The sequence below is a fragment of the Limanda limanda genome, chromosome 9 (genome assembly GCF_963576545.1).
Source record: "Limanda limanda chromosome 9, fLimLim1.1, whole genome shotgun sequence".
NCBI lineage: Eukaryota > Metazoa > Chordata > Actinopteri > Pleuronectiformes > Pleuronectidae > Limanda > Limanda limanda.
The window spans coordinates 26304183-26325584 of NC_083644.1; the positions used below are offsets into that span (position 1 = coordinate 26304183).

Consider the following 21402-nt stretch of genomic DNA (forward strand, 5'->3'; position numbering starts at 1 on the left):
CAGTTTAAATAGTTTTGTATTATATTTTATATAATATTTAATGCTTTTACTTTATTTACATTTCTATGACATTGCTCTTGTTATTAACTTTACCAGGTTCAATGCGATCCCACATGATGTTGACGTAATCATCACGGTCAGCTCTGGACTGCTCGTGCCAAAATCCAAGAGCATGCAGGAACTCATGCTCAACCTTTCCAATCTTATCACAGTTTTTACCAATGGATAATCTCTGCTCTCCCTCCTGCTGGTTTCCTACAGAGGAGTAGCATCTACAGAGAGCGGAAGCAAAAATGCAAGTTTGTCAAAGTGGCCGTCAGGTGTTTTGTTCCTTAGATATTGAAAGAGCCATTCAATTCATGTCTTGCACGGCTGGCAAAATCAGTGTTTCCGCAATTGTATGGGGTTTGCCAAGCTTAGCAATTGTAAGAGCAACTAAATACGATGCCTCCAGAACACTGCTTGAAGAAAGTGCTATGCTTGGAGATGGTGGTTTGTTGTTGCTGGAGGCCATCACGTTTACGTTTAAAAAAGTCCACAGGCTTCTCTTTCAAGTCCGGGTGTTTGGTGTCGAGGTGCCTTTTTAATTTGCACGTCTTCATGCTGTCATTTGCCAGCACCTCGGCACACAGGACACACTGAGGACGTTGCTCAGTCGTGCCAGTGACGGTGAAACCAAACTGCATGTAGCTCTCGTCATATTTGCGAAGCTTTGGCTTCTTCGCAACTGGCGCATCGGTTGACTGACTTTTATGAATCAGAAACTTGTCCATAGTACAGTGTGTGTGAAGTTAATAAAGTTTTAATTGCAACGTCGTGGTCGTGTGAGTGTGTTTGTATGTGTGGCTGTGAGTGACTTGCACTCGAATAATGAATAAGGCTGGTCTAGGCAATGGTTCCTAACAAAACGACCAGTACACAATGTAGACAGGGACAGCACAGAATAGTTTTCAAGTGCTGGCGTTTTATTTATTGCAACACGGTGGATGATTGAAGATGTAAAGGTAGGTGTTAAGGAGAAAAGGGCTAGCTCCTGGGCCTACGAGCTTTCTAAAAAGACTGTGGAGCAAATTACTCCTTAGATTAGGCTACAAATAGGCCTACTGCACGTGCAGGAAGGTATTACCAAGGAAGGAGTGAGTCTTTAAAAAGACTGTTTATAAAGCAATGAATAAAAATTTTTTAATTTCAACCAAAAAAAAAATTCTCCGTCTGTGACATCGTGTCTCCCACTTTGAGAACCACTGCCTCAAGGCATCGTAAGGTTAAGACTATTGTGTACCTGCATGACCCAAGAAAGAAGCCACTAAATTTTTGGAGTGGATTAGGGAGATCCAATGTTAGCCTTGGCAGATGTATGTGCTCTCTGTTAATGTAAATGGTAAATGGTTTTGTATTTATCTACTGCTCTTCTAGTCTTGATGACCACTCAAAGCGCTTTACAGTACAGATTTACATTCACCCATTCACACACACATTCATACAGTGCATCTATTCGCAGCACTTTGTTATTCTACGGGGGGCCATTCAGGGTTCAGCATCTTGCCCAAGGACACTTCGGCATGCAGATGGGTCAGACTGGGGATCGAACTGCCGACCTTCAGGTTGGAGGACGACCACTCTACCCCTCAGCCACAGCCGTACTACAAACCAGTACAGCAAAGACGTCACGGCAGAACTACAACAGATTTAATACATCTTCAAATTAAAAAAAGAGATTAGCTTGATGAACTCTATTAGACCCACCAGTGGGTTTATTTTGATAAATTCATGTTGCTTGGCCAGGCATGGTACAATGTGACATGAATATATCAGCTATTGCATTGGGTGCAGCATTTTCTATATTGGATGTGTGTTATGACTGTTTGACTTAGAGACATACAACCAGCAAACATGTTAGGCGCTGGGATAGCTTTGTCTTGTTACATAATGTACACGTCTGAAGGTGAAAACTCAACTCACCCGCTGCCTTTGTATACAGAGATGTAGTTCTTTTCTCCATTCCATGGTGTGAAGTCAATACAGGTCTTCAGTCTGTACTGGTCAAAGGCCTTCAGGATCACTCCCTTTGCATTCATTTCTATATGTTCCAAAGTGAAATTAAACAATGTGTTACTTTAGTGCATAACCATGGCACTTACTATGAATTTCCACACAGTGTCTTACCCAGGCTGTCCTCCAGGTAGTAAGGAATGGTTGTTGGCCAGCGAAACGAATCTCCTATGATGGAGTTTCTGCCGAGTGGCTGATAGGAATGAAGAAAACCAGATATACCAAGATGGTGAATAAGAAACCGATGAAGGAGAAACACAACACAACCTTGACAAGGCTCACTAAGTGATTCAACCATAACTATGTGTTTTTTAACTTGAGACATTTTTTGATTGTTATGCAAAATTATTGATGTACTTAAAGACATTGTTGGTTATTTATTCCTATTAGAATTAATGAAGGAAATTAAATAATTATAATAATACAAATATTATAGTAGATTTGATATATACACACAATGGTCACTGAATAATAAAAACTTCATTACTGAAAATTATCTAATTAAAATCAGACATTGCTTTTGAATTGTGGTTCAATAGAAACATTTAAAAAAACGAACTAATGAAAATGGCCTGGACAAAAATGATGGTCACTGCAATCAAGCGATTTCTGTAGCTCTCAATGAAACTTCTGCACCTGTCAACAGGTATTTTGGCCCACTCCTCGAGATCAAACTGCTCCAGCTATCAATTTTCCTCATGCGGCCACGTCCAGGGAGGTTGGCTACAGTCCTGTGGACCTTAAACTTCTGAATAATAGGTCCAACTGTAGTCACATGAACATCAAGCTGCTTGGAGATGGTCTTATAGCCTTTACCTATAACATGCTTGTCTTTTTTTGTCTTTCAAACCTCCTGAGACAACTCTGTCCTTAGCTTTCTGTGGTCCATGTTCAGTGTGGTTCACACCATGATACCAAGCAGCACCGTTACTACTTTTCACCCTTTAAATAGGTAGACTGACTGATTACAAGTTTGAAGACACCTGCCATGCTAATTAGAGAACACACCATAGTTTAACATGTCCCTATGGTCAAATTATTTTTAATCTTTTCTAGGGGTACCATCATTTTTGTCCAGGCCATTTTCATAAGTTTGTTTTTAGAATGATGCTGTTGAACCACAATTCAAAAGCAATGTCTGATTTTCATTAGTTAATTTACAGTAACATTTTATTTATTATTACTTTTGTCAGTTTCAAGTTATTTCAGTGACCATTGTGTTTTTTTCTTTCTTTAACAGAAGGGTACCAACAATTTTGTCCACGTGTGTACATATATGTGCTCAAAATATCCGTTAATGCACCCAGAGCGTCCCACTCAAACAGGCCTGAAGATCCAGATTACTAAAAAGTATTCGCAACAGAGTCTTTGTTATGTTCACTCACTGACTTACCATTTCAATATCTCCCTCCAGCAGGTCCAGCTCGGCCTCAGCAAAGAAATAATGTGTTTGCATGAGAAAAGCCTCAGTAACATTTGATGACATAATATAACAAAACCAAACAAAAAACAATGAGAGTCCTCAAACCTTGATTGATGTCGAAGATGTCCCAGTCATGACCTTCATCAACATCAGTCTCTGCAGTAACAGAATCAGTCATAATGAGATCACAATATGATGAACTTAACCATACAAACAACAGATTCTGAGATAGATATTACTTTAGTATTGCTGAACTAGTGCAAAATATGCAGCGTAATGGACAAACACTATATTTACATATATAATCATGCATCCAATTAAACTAAAGAAGAAATACCCTACACACACATATATATATATATATATATATATATATATATATATATATATATATATATAGAATTGATACATTTAACTGTCAATTTACCATTTTTTTTATTTTAATACAGCCCCAAGAAATAGAATATCTCTGCATTAGCAGCATTCAGACTAAAATACTTGTACATGGAGTAAAATGTCAATGTTTTGTCTCCCTCTTTTGATCAGTACTGACGAAGAACCCATCATATTATCTGACTCACCTGTTTCCCCTGTTAGTGCAGCTGCCGTCTGTAAAATTAATTAAATAAAGCACGTAACATTTATTGAAAAAAATTATGCTGTGATTTAATTGTGAAACATTAACTGACATCCTGCCTCTCAAAGGGCTTCATACTCACCAAACCCAGGCCAAAAAGCAGAGTTAGGAACCGGAGTGACATGGCTCCTGCTGCTCACACACTGTGTTGCTTCGAGTCTTGATGTGTCTGAGGGAGAGTTGCTGCTCTGCTTTTGGACAGAAAAAAGTGCAGCATGCAATATTCACTTTTATGACTCTTGTTGGAGAAGATTACGTGACATACAGTACAAATGAACAGACCTGGCTTGGAAATGATGTCTATTCCCCGCAGATTCTGAGAATATTAACTACTTGGAACCGTTTGAATTTACAATCAATAATCTAGGCTGCACAATGGTGAATGTTTAACCGTGTAAATAGATGAGTCAACCAGAGTTGTATTTCCGGTAAGTATGGAAAGAGCTTTGAAAAAAACAAAGGTCATCGGTTTAATGTTTTTTGTAGGGACTTAAAGATTTAATCATCCAATATATAAAAATAGACAAATGGAAAGGTAAATATTTTCATAGTGCTTTTTAATGTGTATTGACCAATTCAGTGTCAACTCATGTACTCATGACTACCATGCAAAAAAACAGCCTTGAAAGCCAGTGGCTGCCCCCCCATGTTCCGTTCTGTGCTCTTATTTGATATGGTTAGTGCACATGGACAGGAGGGGCAGGGAAATAGTAATTGAACCATAGGCCACCACCCAGGGGATTTGGGGGATTTGTGGTGTGCGTCCAAATCATTAAGCTACCAGGTTGCCCCAATGATTTTTCTAGCTACTATGTTAATGATGAACTGACAGCACACATTCTTTCATCGATCAATCTTCTGAGCTGGAAATGAAAGCTGGCTCAGCTATTTGATCATAGCCCATTTGATGTGCTTGAACTCTGCCTGCCCATTGGATAAGCATTGAATCCACGCTTGGTTCATGTGGCCCCAGGTGGCTTAAATGCACTTTTGGTGTCAAGATACGAATATCTGTCATTACAAGTTGGACATTTTCAGAAGTACAGTTACACAATACTATTTTGCTAAGCGTTAGACAAAACTCGGATTCCTAGTTCAACTTGATCTTAGTAACCCATTTTTTTTAGGACAGCAGACATCTTAAAAACACTTTATCATTGGTTTCAGACAGTTTTTACACCATTTTTCATAACACCTTGTACAAATCTCATAAAGAGACCCAAAACTACACTGGACAAACTGCGTTAAACAGATGGAAACCACTTGTCATTATGAATATCGCTTTTGTTTCTCAGTATTTCTCACTGTAAGTAGTTATGAGAGTCAGGCCAGCTGTTTCATTTTGTTTGGAGTGCTAAGCTAAGCAAACTAGTTGCTAACTGTAGCTTCATATTTATTGGACAGTAAATGGCAGAGAAATATCATACTTCCCGAAATGTTTAACAGCAAATGCAGAACAGATACGTCAACATGTTATGTCACATTTGCATAGATTTTACTAAATTAAAAGACTGATCCACAAACACGTTGCAAATCATCATTTCAAAGATTGTTACTACACTTCAACCACCAGCAGAGGCCACAAGTGTACAACCAGCATCAGTTTATCTTTAAATGTGGCTTTCAACTTTCTCAAAAACACGTGTTCCTCTTTCTGAAAACTTTGAGATTGTCACTGTGTAAATCCCAGCATTCCAGGTGTCACCTAATGCTTCCACTCATGTCGTATGTCCGTATTACAGGAACTTCCATCTGAACCAGCCGCCTTTCTCTCCGTCACGTCTTGATGCGGCTCAGTCGATCACACATGATGGATAGGTACTGAGTGAACTTCACCATGGCAACGATAATGGCTCCTCCGATCAGTGTGCAGGTTGGCCAAAACAGGGAGTGGAAGACGGCGACCCGACCGTAAATCTGAGTCAAAATGGCACAGTCCATCCTCTCAGCAGGGTCCACGAAACACTGAACTGAGTGCTGAGGCCTGAGACGCCCAGAAATGTTCTGAACTATGGCGTGTGTGGCTGCATAGTCTTTACGACACTTTGGGATGTAGAAGCACTGAGGGAAAGGGGGAAGAAAGAAAATAGTTAAGATTATATTATTAAGTTATGTTATATATATATATATATATATATATATATATATAATATTTACTTTTCTCTAGATAAATAATATTATGATACACCAGTCTGGTCTTGTGGCAGAGGGCGATATAAACATATATGCTTATATATATCAAAATACATACACTATGACTCCTATTCTACTCATTTCCAATGCATGCATATAGAATAACTCTGATTTGCAGATAGACAGTTTAGAATACATAACGACTCAAAACAAATGGTCTTCATAGCACTTTTCTAGTCTTGATGACCCCTCAAAGCACCTTACAGTTTTGCCATTCACCCATTAACACCAATACACTGCATCTACATGCAACACTTTCTCTATCACAAATCCATCACAAGCTGTCGGACAGCCTTCAGGGGCAAATTTGGGTTCGATGTCTTGCCCACCAAAAACTGCAGCATGCGATATGTGGGAGAACCATCAAACCGCCTGGTTGTAGACGACCAACTCTACCTACTGAGCCCCAACCGCCCCCCAAATGACTTTGCTTTATTAATAAACCACTACAATGCCAATGTGTGTGCTTAACACTATAGACCACTGTTCAATCCACTGGCTTATTAAATGAACATGGCCTGTAGGTTTGCAATCCGAAGCCATTAGAAGTCGTGTGTGTGTGAGTGTGTCTTAGGGGGGCGGATTTAATGAGCAGCTTTCTAAAACACTAATAAATAAACCATAAATATGTGTAATATTAATTAAGGGGCAAACACATCCTTAGAATAGGTTAGAATGACTCAATGAAAAAATAAATGTTTCAGGGTTTCTAGCAGGAGCATCATCAAGGGTTGAGTACCTCAGGGTTGTTGTCCTCAGTCTCCTCGTTGTGTAGCAGTCGCATCACCTTTCCTGAGGAGTTGAGGCTGACGTAGACCTGGAGACAGGGGTAGCGGGAGTTCTTCCAGCACTCTGACCCACAGCTGTACGAACAGTTTACATCCCACATGATGGTGGAGTTCACGATGGTGCAGCTGACCTCATTAGTCCACACACTGTGGGAAAGACCAATGATTTCCACTTGTTGCAGGGATCGTATATCTCTGATTACATAAATCGATCGATCAAACAACAACTGCGTTTACACAAAACTGAGCATGCATTTGTTGCCCTTTGGCCTGAAAGTGTCTCTACCTGTCAGAGTAAGAGCGCAGTATGGTGATTCCCAGGACAAAGTACGTCATGACAGAGAAGAAGACCATGCTGAGGCCCAGCAGTATGGCTCTGTCCTCTCCTGCTCTCAGAGCTGTCACCGTCTTCTTCTTGTCCAGCACATCATACTCACGGAACCTCTGGTAGATGGATCTGAACATTTGTATCAAAGAAGATTTTTTATAGTGCATATTCACAAATCACAATAGATATGTGCAATATTAATTAAGTTGCAAACAAAAACATTTATCATGATGGTAGATCGCGGATCAGAGATCACGATGGCGGATAATGCATCGTGATCATGTTTGCTGCTGATCATGGATCCTGATGGTGGATCCTGATAGTTGTTGTGGATCATGATGATGGGTCATGGTGGCAGCTGATCATGGACTATGATTACAACAAGACTGCTTGAGCTTCATCTCTAACTGCTTATATCTCTGCAGTTGTCTGATAATTTAATAGTCGTCTCATCAACCCTTCAACTGACTGTTTACCTGCTTTCAGACTCTTCACATCATCTGACCTTTCAAATGAAAATTAAAATGCTCCAGTATTCACAAGACACATACTTACATTCTCACTGCCACTTACACTTCAATCAATCAATCAAATTTTATTTGTATAGCCCATGTTCACAAATCACAATTTGTCTCATAGGGCTTTAACATGGTGTGACATCCTCTGCCCATAACCCTCAACAAGAGTAAGGAAAAAACAACATAAAAATACCTTTTAACAGGGTAAAAAGAACTTAGAAACCTCAGAGAGAGCCACATGTGAGGGATCCCTCTCCCAGGACGGACAGACGTGCAATAGATGTCAAGTGTAATGGAGAACATTAGAAAGATAAGGGTATTTGCAGCATTGATTAGAATAAACACTAAGTAACATACTGGAAGGTAAATTAATTCATGGATTATTGTCAGTAATGGTCGAATATCTGAGGAGAAATATTATATATCAAGCAGTCTTGTTGTAATCATAGTCCATGGTCAACAGCCGCCATCAGGATCCACCATCAGATCACATTGTATTTATATTTTCATCATCAACAGTTAAACTGCACTATATCTTCCTTGTAACATGCAATTCAGCTAACCACTTTAAAACAAATTAAAATAAATAAATTAAATTATTTAACTTTAAATTGCAACTCCAAATTCAACACGTCACTTGCAAAAACGATTAAAAAAAATTTCTGTCTTAAATTTTAATTCCAGCAACATGTTGCATTTACGAACATTTCTGCCTTGTCGTCAGATTTAACTGAGGTAAGACGGGATCCAATACCTGCGCTCGCTTCTTCCATTTGTTGCTTTACTTCCTGTCAAAAGAAACATCCTCTCTGAGGCATGTGGGAAATCAAGTCCACCGTTGCTGCCAGAGGTGCTGACTCTCCTGTAAGACACGATGAGTGAGGTAGGGTCTGTTAAAAGAGCGATGAGGAAGTGATGTACATGTCCTCCTCAGTTGTAAAACTAAATCCATGTAGCTAGAATTAATAAAGTGGTTTGTGTTAGTGTGCAGTGCCTCCAGAAAAGCCTACCACACAAGAAAAAAACTGAATAAAAAAGATTTTGTTCAAAAATATTTTTTTCACAGATACATTTTTCAGTTGATACACTTAGGAATTTCCAATGAACATTCAGAAAAATACTTCTCGTCAACCAGGAAGGGAAATAGTTATTGAAGAGATTTTATAGTATAAATAAAATATAATAAACATAAACATTTAAATAATAGATACAATTGAATAAATAATAAATTACATAGTATAATATTTCCTTGGCAGTGGCTGCTTGGTTCACCTGTCAGGAATGGATGATCGTGAATGGGTTTGCATTGTTAATTGAAAACATGGTGAGTCTCTGTTAGTCTTTGTTAGACAATGAGATAAAGAGGCCACCTCAAGAAGAATTTTATGTAACCTTATGTTAGTGATTTCCAAAACTTTGATCATAATGTCCACAAACATGACAAAAAGAGTCAAAAAGCTGTTCTGTTAACAGTGGCTAAAAATATCAGTGGCTGGGCTGATCTGAAGTGAACAGGAGTGTGTGTAACATCAAAGAGGTGAAAACAACCCCAGCTGGTTGTCAAGACGTACGTTCATATGTCAGCACCGACCTGACCCAGCATGCCTCATCATGGTTTACGACCCAGGCTTGACAGGGTTCTCTTGTCGGTCATCAATACAATTCAAACACTTCTTGAGTAGTTACAGCGTCGTCAGCTGTTCTCTTGTGATAAACCAGCCCATAGGTCATCTGTGCAGCAGCCTATCACACCCATAGTTACATTTTATTGTTGAGTGACGCCTGGTGGCCCTAGACATTGTGCCAGGAGGAAAGAAGGAAGTAGGCACCATGGCATAAAGAGTGATGGATCCTGCTGCTTGTTTTTATTGTAAAGCCAATAGTCTGTGTAGTTTCCTTTATCAGCGACCTATTCAAAACCTTACCTTTTCATTATTTTAACCATAACAACAAAAATTGGGTAATCTTAATGAAGTACTTCTTCTTAACTAAATGCTCTTATTCTCTTCCTAACCCTAACGTAAGAAGTAGTAGACATTTTCCGTTAAGGTATGCAAAGGTATGGTTTGCTGTTGCTGGTAAGCTCTGCATGTTAATTGTTGTTTCCATGATGACCAAGATCTGTTTCGCCTGCGTTTTCTAACTGAAATGATCTCTGCAAGCGTTTTGTCTCTGTATCAGTTTTAATCCTATCTATACATACACGCCAGAAAAACGCGTCTCTCGTGACCACTCTCGTACACTGGGCATGGGCGTGATGGTGTAAACAGGAAGGCATGTGCGACCCCTAGACATGGGAATTGTGGCATATGGTTATGATTAGGCCTCTTGGCTAAAACAGACAATTCACCTCTATGTTCAATGGAAAACCTTCCCATTATCCTTGAAAGTGGTGACGTCATGTTTTGGTGAACTGCAGTATGGTGTCATTGCTTTGATTTGCCTGCCAAACACCCATGTGCAGGCACTAGCCAATCAAATCGTGTTAATATAAATAAATGTCCTGTCTGACTGAGAATGAGCCTGGAAAAATGCGGCCGAGGCAGGTGGGGAACCTGGTATGTGTTCATCCTGTTTATTTCCTGTGTATCTTCCCTTAAGCACTGCACGGACTTCACAGTCTGACATGTTACACACCCACCACAACCTTCACATTCCCACTTTCCTCCGCGCTGCATATAAAGGTGACCCCACATTCCACTTTGCCAGTGAGTGTTGGCAGTGACTGTAAATCTTGAGGTGCAGATTTTTCAAAAAATGACTAATTTCCTGGGAGCTTTACTCTGGTTGTTCAATTAAACCAATCCAGCTTAACACTATTAAATATCTGATGAGGAACTAATTCAGTGGGAAAATACATCAGTGCATCTGCATGTCAACTGATGATAAAACATGTGACCTAAATAATTGGGGCTGACGTGCGTGTGTGTGTGTGTGTGTGTGTGTGTGTGTATGTGTGTGTGTGTGCACACGTCTTTCTTGAGAACATGTGTTTCTTTTGATTTATGTGCGGGCGAGTGTGTTGACTGACTGCATGCCTACACAGGTCTGCGTGTGTGTCTCTGAGTGTTATATTTGTCTAAAGAGAGTTATCTTTGTAATCTAGTCCACAACACATAACTGCCATTCCTTTCCAGTTTAAGGGCTCTTGCACAAACAGGAAAACACACTCTCGTGAAGGCTGCCATTGTGAAGGTTACTAGACATTAAGAGTAAAACATTAAATAATGCTAACTCGAGCACTGCGTCTTGCGAAAAAGGAATGTGTAACATCAATGAGGTTAATCCTTTAAAGCAGAAATTAGACACACCTCTTGCTACATGTTCCCACCCAACGTGATTCAGTAGATTGTATAAAACCCTATTGAGACATTGTATATTTATTTTATAAGAGTATATATTCCTACAACATTTGGATTGGGAAGAACACAGTCATTTGAGGCCAGTTGATGTCACTTACTTCTAATGCACCACAGATGAACTATAATAAAGGTGCATCTCCACCAGCATGGTATAATTTAAACCAATTGATAGTATTTCCTCAATAGAGCTCATGTCATCTTTAATGATAGTTTGGTTTTATCTATCACATTCAAATTCCAAACACAATGTCTCAAATCCTCCCCCCAGGTCTGACTGCAGTATATGAACCATGGGAGCAGCAGGCTAGGATATGAGTTATGATTGCAAAATAATCTAACAATATCCATGCCTTAGGCCTTTAAATATTCAAATGTTTTATTTTAAATTGTGTCAATTTGTTTTGATTCATTTTTGATAATTTATTTCTCAGTTTCTCACTGCCTGGGAAAGACAAACCCTCAAGTTTTTACATGGCAACGTTCTGCTTAGCTATTATTTATTTCAGTCCAGAGTGCATCCATCATGAAAAACAAACATATCAAAGCCAGCAAACCTATTCAGACTGACCCTACTTCTCCATTTTCAAGAACAACAAGAATACTCACAACAATAAACCTAGAAAATGTGAAAGACCTGATAAACTGAAAAGGTCTCTTTCTTTTCTGCAAAGTGGCATCAAGCGCCTGCGTGACGCAAGTGTCTTTTTACAGACCAACACAGTTGATAATTTACCATCCAGCATCCACATTGTATTACTTCCAAATGTGCTTTCCCAAACTGAGAACCCATGGAGGTGTTGGTCCATGGTGATACGAATTTTGCATTACTATGACAAGGTAGCACAGGAAAAACTAAATCTGAATATGAAATTGGCAAATTCTTAAAGCAATACCTTAAAAACAGGGATTCAAACAAATCTGTGTCCTCTGCAGAGAAGTATTATATCTTAAATTTCTAAATATAATAGCAATATGTCACAGTGCAAGTGAACCCGGCTTCTTAAAGCAATAGAAGATGACACTGACTGGTTTATTGTACATTAAATGGTGAATGGTCTGTATTTATATAGTTCTTTTTAGTCTTGATGACCACTCAAAGCACTTTACAGTGCAGTTTATTGCCATTCACCCAATCACACACACATTCATACAGCACTATTTTTCCTATGAGGGGCAACTCTTGGTCCAGTGTCTTGCCCAAGGACACTAAATAGAGACTAAGCTCAACCTTCTTGAACCATGGCCCTGGTGCAGTGACCTCTTTCTGCTGATTTTTTATCATTCATAAGAGGCTGACTGAAATTTTTTTTTTTATATATATTTAAGACAAGACCAAATGTTTTTGACATAGTCTTGAAATAAGTCTGTGGTGCGTTCAGCATGAACAAGAAGTAACACACCATGACATCATGAAGCTGTTTTACCTGAACATAGCAGTCAGGCCTCTTATTTCAGAAACAATGAACTGTAACAGCTAGGTTACCAATAAAACGTAAGGGTACTACTTCTTTGCTTTCAGCCAGCTACTCAAACAGACAAACAACAAAATAACAAACAAACAAAATACACAGGCAAGTGTCGGCCTGCTTTGAAATAAATTAAACACAGAACTTTGTAGGGCTATTTGAGTCCTCCCCATATTTGTGGAAAATGTATGAAATAAGAAGTACCCTATTTTGAAATAAATAAAAACATATAGCTGCAGCCTCATAGTGTAACGGACTGGGTTTATGTTTATGTTTGGTTTTGACGTATGTTCAGTAAAACCACTGTGTTGAAGGAGCGTTCTGATATCCTGAGGGTCAGTGAAGGGGTTGGGTTGGGACATGTGACTGTTTGGACCAATAGGATGGGGTTGTTTGGGGATCTGTGGTCAATGAGGGGGTGAAGTGTTGTTGATGTGTGCGAGTGACGGAGTAAGAGCGAGAAGTGCACATGTTCGTGTAGAGGATAATAAAAGTTACTAAACCACGAAGAAGTTCCGTGTCCTGTGGAAGCGGAGACGCTACAATAGCTTAAAAATATATATTTTAGTTAGCGAAATATTAAAACAAAAAGCGAGAGCAGGTCAGACTGGAGGAGAATACAGATACTGAAGCTGCAGCTACAGCTCTGCGTTAATCTCGCGTTAAAAAAAAATGACGGCGTTAAAATGGGTTTGCGTTAACGCCGTTAATAACGCGTTTAACTGACAGCACTAGATGTAACACCATATGATTTAATTAACATGATACTGAACACAGCCATGTAATGTAATGAACTGTCTACAGGAGCAAAAACAAATTAATGTTCTAATGTAGTATTTCTCAGATGGGGGTCTGTGGCACACTGCCACGGGGTCCATGAAAAACTTCCAGATTTATCCATTGAAATGATCATCATATATTTGTTGTTCTTTCACAAAACTGAGTAGAAGCATAAAAAATAGAAAATGTCAAAATTACAATGGACATACATAAGGAGGCCCCTTGGAATATTTCTTGTAGAGGTTCCTCAGAGAAATTAGAGAACCTCTGTTTGAACGGACATGTTGATTTTCTTTGGTCAGCGTAATAACAAAACATTTAGTTCAGTCAAACCAAAGCACAACACGTCATCAGTTATGGCTCAATCCAGTCATATGTGAACTGAAAACAATATAAACCATCACTATCCTGGTTCCAACATCCTATTTTACAAAAGCAAAGCATATCCTTATATTGCAGAGGTAAGACCAAATGGAGCTCACCTGATCTCTGATTGTGATGTCTGACAAAAGTCAATGGTCAGACTGTCGGAGCAGTCGTCCCCAAACATGGCACCTTGCACATTACAACACCTCAGGCCATTGGCTCATTTTAACCTTTATCCAAACTAAGCTTTCCCGATTTCATCAACTCAATGCTCCTCAGGCTTCACTGTTGGATGCTGAAACAAAAATAAATGTCCGATTCGCAGCACCCAACATTGAGGAAGCTTTTCTAATATTTACTGTCAGAGGAAATCTGAAAACACGGCAATCAAAAAAGATTCTAGTTTTTAAAAGGTTGGAGAGGTAAAATGGAAGTTACTCATGACAAAACCTGCAAATGGATTCCTCTTTGCAGAAAACAAACCTATGAAAATTGTCGAAGACATCTGTTCTGTCTGAGGTATCAGGTCTATATAACAGGATTGTACGTCAGCTTCATCAGCATCTGTCAGAGAGGATGTGGGTGGTGTGTGTGTGTGTGTGTGTGTGTGTGTGTGTGTGTGTGTGTGTGTGTGTGTGTGTGTGTGTGTGTGTGTGTGAGGGCTGGGGGGAGGGGGGGGGGGGGTGACAGAAAGGAAAGGGACATGAACATGACAATATCCTAAAACACCAACTCTGTTCTGTATCTGAGCCTCTGTCCTTCCTCCTCCTCACACACTACTGACCAAACTTAACAAAAGTTACTGAATTTACACTTGATTGCAGAATGTAAACAAAGATCACGTCACCTAAAGACTTCACATTACGACAAAAGTGACGTTAAGGGTATAAAAACTCTCACGACACATTCAGAGAGCAGTACAAATGGCAAACTTGACCCCAAAATATAGTGGACTATATAGTGAGTAGTGATTGATTTCCTGAAAAATAGAAATTGAGTGACACAACACCCATTTTTCTTTATAGTTGACTGGTAAGTAGATGACGGTGTGTGTTAGGTGACACCGCCAACCCAAATTATCAATACTAATGATCAGACAAGAGAAGCTTATCAAGAGACGGAAGCTGCAAGACAGCAGAGAGGAAGAGATGGACAATAATAATTCAATGAAATGTATCATCGTGTGGATGCACATGCACTTGGACAATAGTCTTCAGAGACTTTAACATGAATGGTATCATCTGTAATGTCATGTATGTATGTATGCACGACGCCATGTGTTTTACAAATAGCCCATCAGGCGTCAAGAGACCATTGGGGTCCAAGCACTAAAGTCTATTCCTCTGTTTACAATAAACAAAATTCATTCAAATTTACAAATTTTCATTTGTTTGTCTGTTAGATACTACCAGAGAGAAAGTTATGGATGATTTACATTTAGGCTCTTTGACTCTTCTTCTAAAATTAGTTGTGTATTAATATAACTGCATTTTTCAGAAATGTTTCAGTACATCAGATTACTCAAATCAAGCAGATATACAGCAAAGCTAGTTGGTACAGTGTTCCACACACAATTTTGTATGATGAAAATGAAGCTGCAGCAGGGAACCCAGTGTAGAATAACCCAGTGTGTTTTACAGGTCATGCTTTAATTTCTCTCACACTTTTAGTGTTTTTATTCTTAACTAGTGACACCCTGTTTTTTGTCACAGTTGGAATCCCTGTTCACAAACCATGGACCCGCAACATCTTTTGATTTTACTTGGAGACATTTATAAATGCATTGATTCACACTTGAATTAAAAAAAAAGAGTATGTTGTGTCCACTCCCACCGTTGTGATCTCCCATATGACTGCCAGTATGTGTAACTTTTCCTGAAATACATCTGTACTGCAGCTGGAGAGGCCCAGTATCTTTCTAGAAGCTACAGCAAAGTGCACTCAGTGAAACAGAGTGAGAGCGAAGCTTGAGAGGCCCGAGCAGAGAAAAAGACAGAGGGACATGCGGACGGGACAGTGTGATGCACTGTAAATAGCATTAATGTTGTTTTGTCTGAGACATATTCTGTTGTCAGTGTTGGACTGAGTGCTAATGGCCGAGGAGCAGAGGCAGCTGGTATTAATGGTTCAGACCAGACTTGGCGGCACCTCACAGCGATGCACCGTTAGTGGAACGATCCAGACCGCTGTCATTGCAGTGCATGTAAATTACACTATCACCAGAGCAGACAGTAGCTTGGTGGTTGGTCACCTACATTTGAGTTTGGACAAAATATTTTAAGACTAATAAACAAGAAAGGGACTCATTTTCTAATGTATTTTTTCAGATTTTGTTTTATTCCTTCATTATTCCACATGTCGTGACAGTAAAAACTTTAGACAAGTATTTGTTAGTATAGCTACACATTCGTTTTTCCTTGTAAAAATGTTTAAGGGTCAAGTAGGAGACTGTAATCCAATTAATTTCTCATTGAATTCAGTGGATATCTCTCCATGGTCTGCTGGCTGTCTGTTTGGGTTGTGTATTTAAAAAATGTGATGCTCTATACAGCCTGAAGATTGGAAATAAACCAAAATACTCTGAGCGAGCCACACAAGACAATCAGCAACAAGAGGCATTCATGCTCACGGTTAGGATGCAGAAAAGAAGAAGAGAATGGGGGTACTGGGCAGTGGGAGAGAGAGGGTAAATGTGACGTATGCTTATGGTTGATTGTGCCAATTTAAGGACTTTCAAAAGGAAGACGAATGAGCAGTTGCCCCTTTTGTCGTAGATAGAGTTTTTTTCCCTCCACAGTCGCCAAAGTGCTGCTCATTGTGGGAAATGTTGGGTTTCTCTGTTATTTTGAAGGTCTCAACCTTCTGTGTAAAGTTCCTTGAGATTACGTATAACATGATTTGGTGCTATACAAATATAATTGAATTTAATTCAATTGTCATCTTATTCTGAGGATGAGAGTCTAGCAGCTAATTTAAAGTGAGTCCATGGAAGGCACGTCTAGCTGTGCGACGGCAGCCTGTCAAACTTTACCTACGATGCCAACAAGTATACATAAACATTAAATACAATTTGAATTGAAAGAAAGAAAATATAGAAAAACTATTTTTTGTATGAAAAGATAGATTTTTGTCACAATGCTGATACTGACCAGTAGCTATTAGTGACAACAGAGATTAAGATTAATCTGAATCCTCTTTATTTGACATGTATGAGGACACATACTAGGAATTTGACTAAATGTACTTCAACAGATAGACATACAATTAACTACAGACTAATTAACTAAGACTAAGAAACTAGCAAAATAAGCACAGCATAAACTACTATGTTCAGATAGAGTTAACTGCTCAAGACAGTTGTGCAAGGGTGGACAAAAAATATTACTACTTTGCGAATATAGTGGAATTGTAACCAGAGGATCATTAACGTACAGGCTACTTATATACATGAGGAAGGTGATTCATATGGTGCTGAGTGCAAAGTTGCTGGAACAGGTATAGGTTATTAATGTAAAGGATGCATATATGCAAAGTAGGTGAATCATATGACGTTTGTGTATTGTACAGTATATACAGTCTGCTTAGATTGATATTGTCGGAGATATGTATGTGTAAACCTGAATTGAGTGACAGCAAATAAATAATAACTAATTGGGCTTTGTGTTGGCTGACTAATGTACAGGTATACTACATACGTACACTGTAGGAGTGATGTCCTGTGGAAAGAAGCTGCTTCTGTGTCTGGTTAGGAGTCATGGTTCTAACTACTTGATGAATTAAAGGCCAATATTCACTCTACTTCTACTTTTTTCTACTTTCCCCAAACTCCTGATGGAGATATGAATTGCTGACTCTGTGTGTTAGCTGTTAAAATGCCTCATAGAGCTGAAACCCTTCCATTTCATTACATGTGGTCGATTGCTCTGTTTACCAGTATAAAAACAATTTCATAGATAATTCAATGATTTAAATTACATCAACTTTAACTGCAGAGATTTAAAGGCTTACTCTCAATGGGAGTCACATTTTCACCATAATGTGATTTATTATGTAAAACAATGTTACAAGCTCTTTACATTTATCTTCTTTTAAATTTCCAGTATGGATGTATGGCTACAAGTTCGGTCTAAAAATGCTGCATAGAAAGATCATGGGAAAACATAATGAAGGCAAAATTAAAAATCAGCTCACATAGGACACAGGGCATTGGTTAAGCTTTCATTTCAGTGACTAAAATAGCCCCCCCCCCTCTCCAAGTTTTTGTGGAATGTAGTCAAAACATCCCTCTGTCATCCACTCAAGCTCTCAATTCTTACCTTCAAATGCTGCTGAAGTCAGAAGGTTTCCTGTTTTTTCATTTTGTCTTTTAATCCCATGGCATGTTAAGAGGTGTCCACTAGGCAACATGTGACATTGTGTTTATCAGGGACATAGCAGCTCTGAGCATGACTCCCATGGTGCAGAGTGAGGGGCAGCCACAACAGTCACACTACCTCACAGTGCTCACACTAATAATCAGAGTCTGGTGGCTATTGTCTGTGGGACTTAGAGAAGAGAGACAGTGTTTGTGAGGGACAGAAAGAGGAAAAGTGGGCAGGAGTAGACAAGACACAGAGACAAGTAATAAAACAATAGATGCTATGTACACAATAACAAAAACCACACTGCACATATTACATTTATGAAAATAGGCTTTATATTTTGAAATATTATAAACGAAACCAGAGAAGTCCAGATGTCCATGTATTAAAATAAATGTCCATAAACCTCAGTCAAGGTATGACACTGCTGTGGTTTATGTTTAGAAACAGGGACCTCTAGCGGTGGCTAGCTGCTACCTACAAGAAATATGAAACTAGAATTAAGTTGATGAACATAAATGTATGTGATTTGTTCTGGGTTTGCAGAGCCTGACACTGTGGGAGATTGATATCACGTTGATATGTAATTGATATTTGTATGCTACGGTTAGGTAATTCATCTCAATCTCAGTGTCGAAGGTACGGATGTAATGCAGAGGTGAAGAGGCCATTTCCTATCGTCTTCATTTCAGCCCTAAGCCGCTGTGGCTTTAGAGGTTTCCTGTGAAACAGATCAGCTGAATGTTGCTTGACATGAGTAGGAGGAGTGATGACATTATGACATCACTATGAAGGCAGGTAATTGTCATATATTGTACTGATGCTTTAACTTTTACAACCAATTAAATCAGACACACCATCTACATATAGATTAACCAGCCATTCGTAATCATGGTATAATTATATACAAGCCAACATTATGATGACATTATAAAGTAGTATTATTACAACATATTGCCTGGTTTGGGTATATACAGCATGCATATAATGCATCGCCTCTTGTCTTTACCACTTGTGGCAGTGGAGGCCGCTGTTGCCGCAACAACAACTAAATAAGAAAATCTCTAAGAGCTGTTTATATTCTATTGATTCAAATGATATTCCTTTTTCTTCTGAAAAAAACGGAAGAAACATAACATAGCACCTTGGTGAAAAAATGTGTGTATATGTACATGTTTATTAGAGAATCATTCTTGTTTTTTGTAGTATTGGTAACACTTTATAACACTTTCTAATTGAATGTGTCCCATAGTATTCCAGTAAACATTATTATTTTCTTAACATTATAAAGTATACAAGACCAATAGACCAATATGGTTTTCTCAGTCAATTTTAAGATAAAGACCAAACCCAAAGGCGATACTTTCTTCTCTTCTATTTTTGTTTTGCAGAAATATGAAAGACATGAGATGAAAACAGGGATTAAAGCTGGTATGTAGTGAATGGAGAAATGGATCAGAGAGCTCACCCTGAGGTGCAGTGGGCGTCGGCCTTTCTGAAGCTCCTCTGGGTCAGCATGCTGTTGCTGTGTTAACGTTAACACAGAGAACTGACCACACACACACACAAACACAGACACACAAGGACCACAGGATGGACTAAAATGCTATAATCAAAGAGAGAGAATTGGAGGAAGTGGAGGCTTGGCTCAGTTTCCTGGTGGCAGCAGAGGGCGGCTGCCATTAAATGCTTCCATCCAGCTTCAACTTTCAAGTTTCTTGACTTTGGTCACTTTAATAAGGTATTTATTACATCATTTTTGTTATATACTTATATAGCTGAAGATCATCATGCTGCTACTATTGATTCATGTAGAAATCTTTGACCTACATAATATAAACTAATATTGATTTTGCAATGATTACTGAGAGTGATTGTTAGTTCTCTTAAGATTCTCACAGTAAGTTCTCCTATCAAAGCACGTGACCCACTTTAATGTGACAAAAGGTTAAAATATCAGGATCATCCTGGAGTGTTAAGACAGGGCAGAATGTCCTCCACTAGGTGGAAGCAGAGAGGCAGTCTGACGGTGATTGTAAGTGGTCATACTTTTCAACAAAAGCACAGTAGGGGGCAGTGTGGAGTCATAGAAATCGACATGAAGGGGATGCTGTTTGTCCATAGGGGGCACTATATCCATAACCTTCTCTATTTACGAGTGTGTGTGTGTGTGTGTGTGTGTGTGTGTGTGTGTGTGTGTGTGTGTGTGTGTGTGTGTGTGCGTGTGTGTGTGCGTGTGCGTGCGTGTGCGTGCGTTCGTGTGTTTGAAAGAGCGAGAGAGAGAGAGAGAGAGAGAGAGAGAGAGAGAGAGAGAGAGAGAGAGAGAGAGAGAGAGAGGTGTGTGTGTGTGTGTGTGTGTGTGTGTGTGTGTGTGTGTGTGTGTGTGTGTGTGTGTGTGTGTGTGCTTTGAATCAGGGTTCACTCAGGGCTTAGCTTGGCATTCTATTTTCGAACTCCACCCTTAACAGCTCTAAATGTGACTCCACCCCACCCCCATAGTGTGTGTGTGTGTGTGTGTGTGTGTGTGTGTGTGTGTGTGTGTGTGTGTGCGTGCGTGGGTGTGTCTTCTAGTGCGTGCAGAGGTGGGAAAAAGAAAAGCCAGGCAGGCATCGAAGGGCCAAGGCATCAGGAGGAAATGTAGGTCATACTAGATATAAGGGAGGAAGAAGTGAAGGAGACAAGAGGGAGGAAGACAGAGGAGGACAAGATACTCGGCCGCCCACAGTCCCCCATGTGTCCTTTGGCAAATGAACAGCAGGGACAGAGAAACAGAAAGAAGAACAGAGGGATGGTGAAAGCAGAGCAGCACGGAGTCGATCACAAGTGTATTTGCTCTGCGTGTGTCTGTGTGTGCGTGTACTGTTCTGACCAATCAACACCAACCATTACATTGGGATGCTTCTTCCTCTCTCCTTCCACAAAGAGGTGACCTAAATACTAAATCCACCCGACTGTTGGAGAAGAAAGTGGGAGAAACTGCCCTCTGAGTGTGTGTGTGTGCGTGCGTGTGTGTGTCAGGGGGGGAGGTAAATGTTGCATCAGTCATGAAAGCCATAGTACTGCAGCTCAAAGCTATTTTCTTGCCTGTTGGCATAGCAACCACTGAGTCAAACGAGGATGATCAAAGA

The 21402-nt window shown here is 39.5% G+C and overlaps 2 protein-coding genes across 6 annotated transcripts in view; both read right to left on the reverse strand.

The window, feature by feature from the left end:
- Nucleotides 1–4366, reverse strand: part of LOC133010026 (meprin A subunit beta-like) — a 13806-nt gene extending 9440 nt beyond the window's left edge. For 2 of the 3 annotated variants that reach the window (XM_061077435.1, XM_061077436.1), the window contains exons 1-6: nt 4195–4365; nt 4057–4084; nt 3446–3631; nt 2167–2245; nt 1963–2080; nt 94–272 (exon numbers count right to left, since the gene is read on the reverse strand). In XM_061077435.1, the coding sequence (XP_060933418.1) occupies nt 94–272; nt 1963–2080; nt 2167–2245; nt 3446–3538 (469 nt within the window). In that variant the 5' untranslated portion in view covers nt 3539–3631; nt 4057–4084; nt 4195–4365. Of the gene's footprint in view, nt 1–93; nt 273–1962; nt 2081–2166; nt 2246–3445; nt 3632–4056; nt 4085–4194 lie in introns of all 3 variants that reach the window. The other variant, XM_061077437.1, reaches the window with a different exon arrangement.
- Nucleotides 4367–4689: 323 nt separating this feature from the next.
- si:ch211-247n2.1 (calcium-activated potassium channel subunit beta-2) lies at nt 4690–19810 on the reverse strand. Of its 3 annotated transcripts, XM_061078397.1 has the most exons (6): nt 19743–19810; nt 18230–18457; nt 8694–8801; nt 7380–7550; nt 7045–7240; nt 4690–6173 (listed from the first exon to the last, which is right to left on the reverse strand). In XM_061078397.1, the coding sequence occupies exons 3-6, from the start codon at nt 8741–8743 to the stop codon at nt 5889–5891; spliced, it is 702 nt and encodes a 233-aa protein (XP_060934380.1). In that variant the 5' UTR covers nt 8744–8801; nt 18230–18457; nt 19743–19810; the 3' UTR covers nt 4690–5888. The 3 variants fall into 3 exon arrangements, with proteins under 3 accessions (XP_060934380.1, XP_060934379.1, XP_060934381.1); XM_061078396.1 differs by lacking the exon at nt 18230–18457 and having other exon boundaries at nt 19743–19804; XM_061078398.1 differs by lacking the exon at nt 19743–19810 and having other exon boundaries at nt 18230–18463.
- Nucleotides 19811–21402: the final 1592 nt, after the last annotated feature.

Coding starts and splice junctions, on each gene's coding strand:
- si:ch211-247n2.1 (XM_061078396.1), bottom strand. CDS start 19,792: ATGCTGACCCAGAGGAGCTTCAGAAAGGCCGACGCCCACTGCACCTCA. Junction 8,802..19,742: donor GACGCCCACTGCACCTCAGG/GTGAGCTCTCTG, acceptor CGTGTCTTACAG/GAGAGTCAGCACCTCTGGCA. Junction 7,551..8,693: donor AATGGAAGAAGCGAGCGCAG/GTATTGGATCCC, acceptor ACAAATGTTCAG/ATCCATCTACCAGAGGTTCC.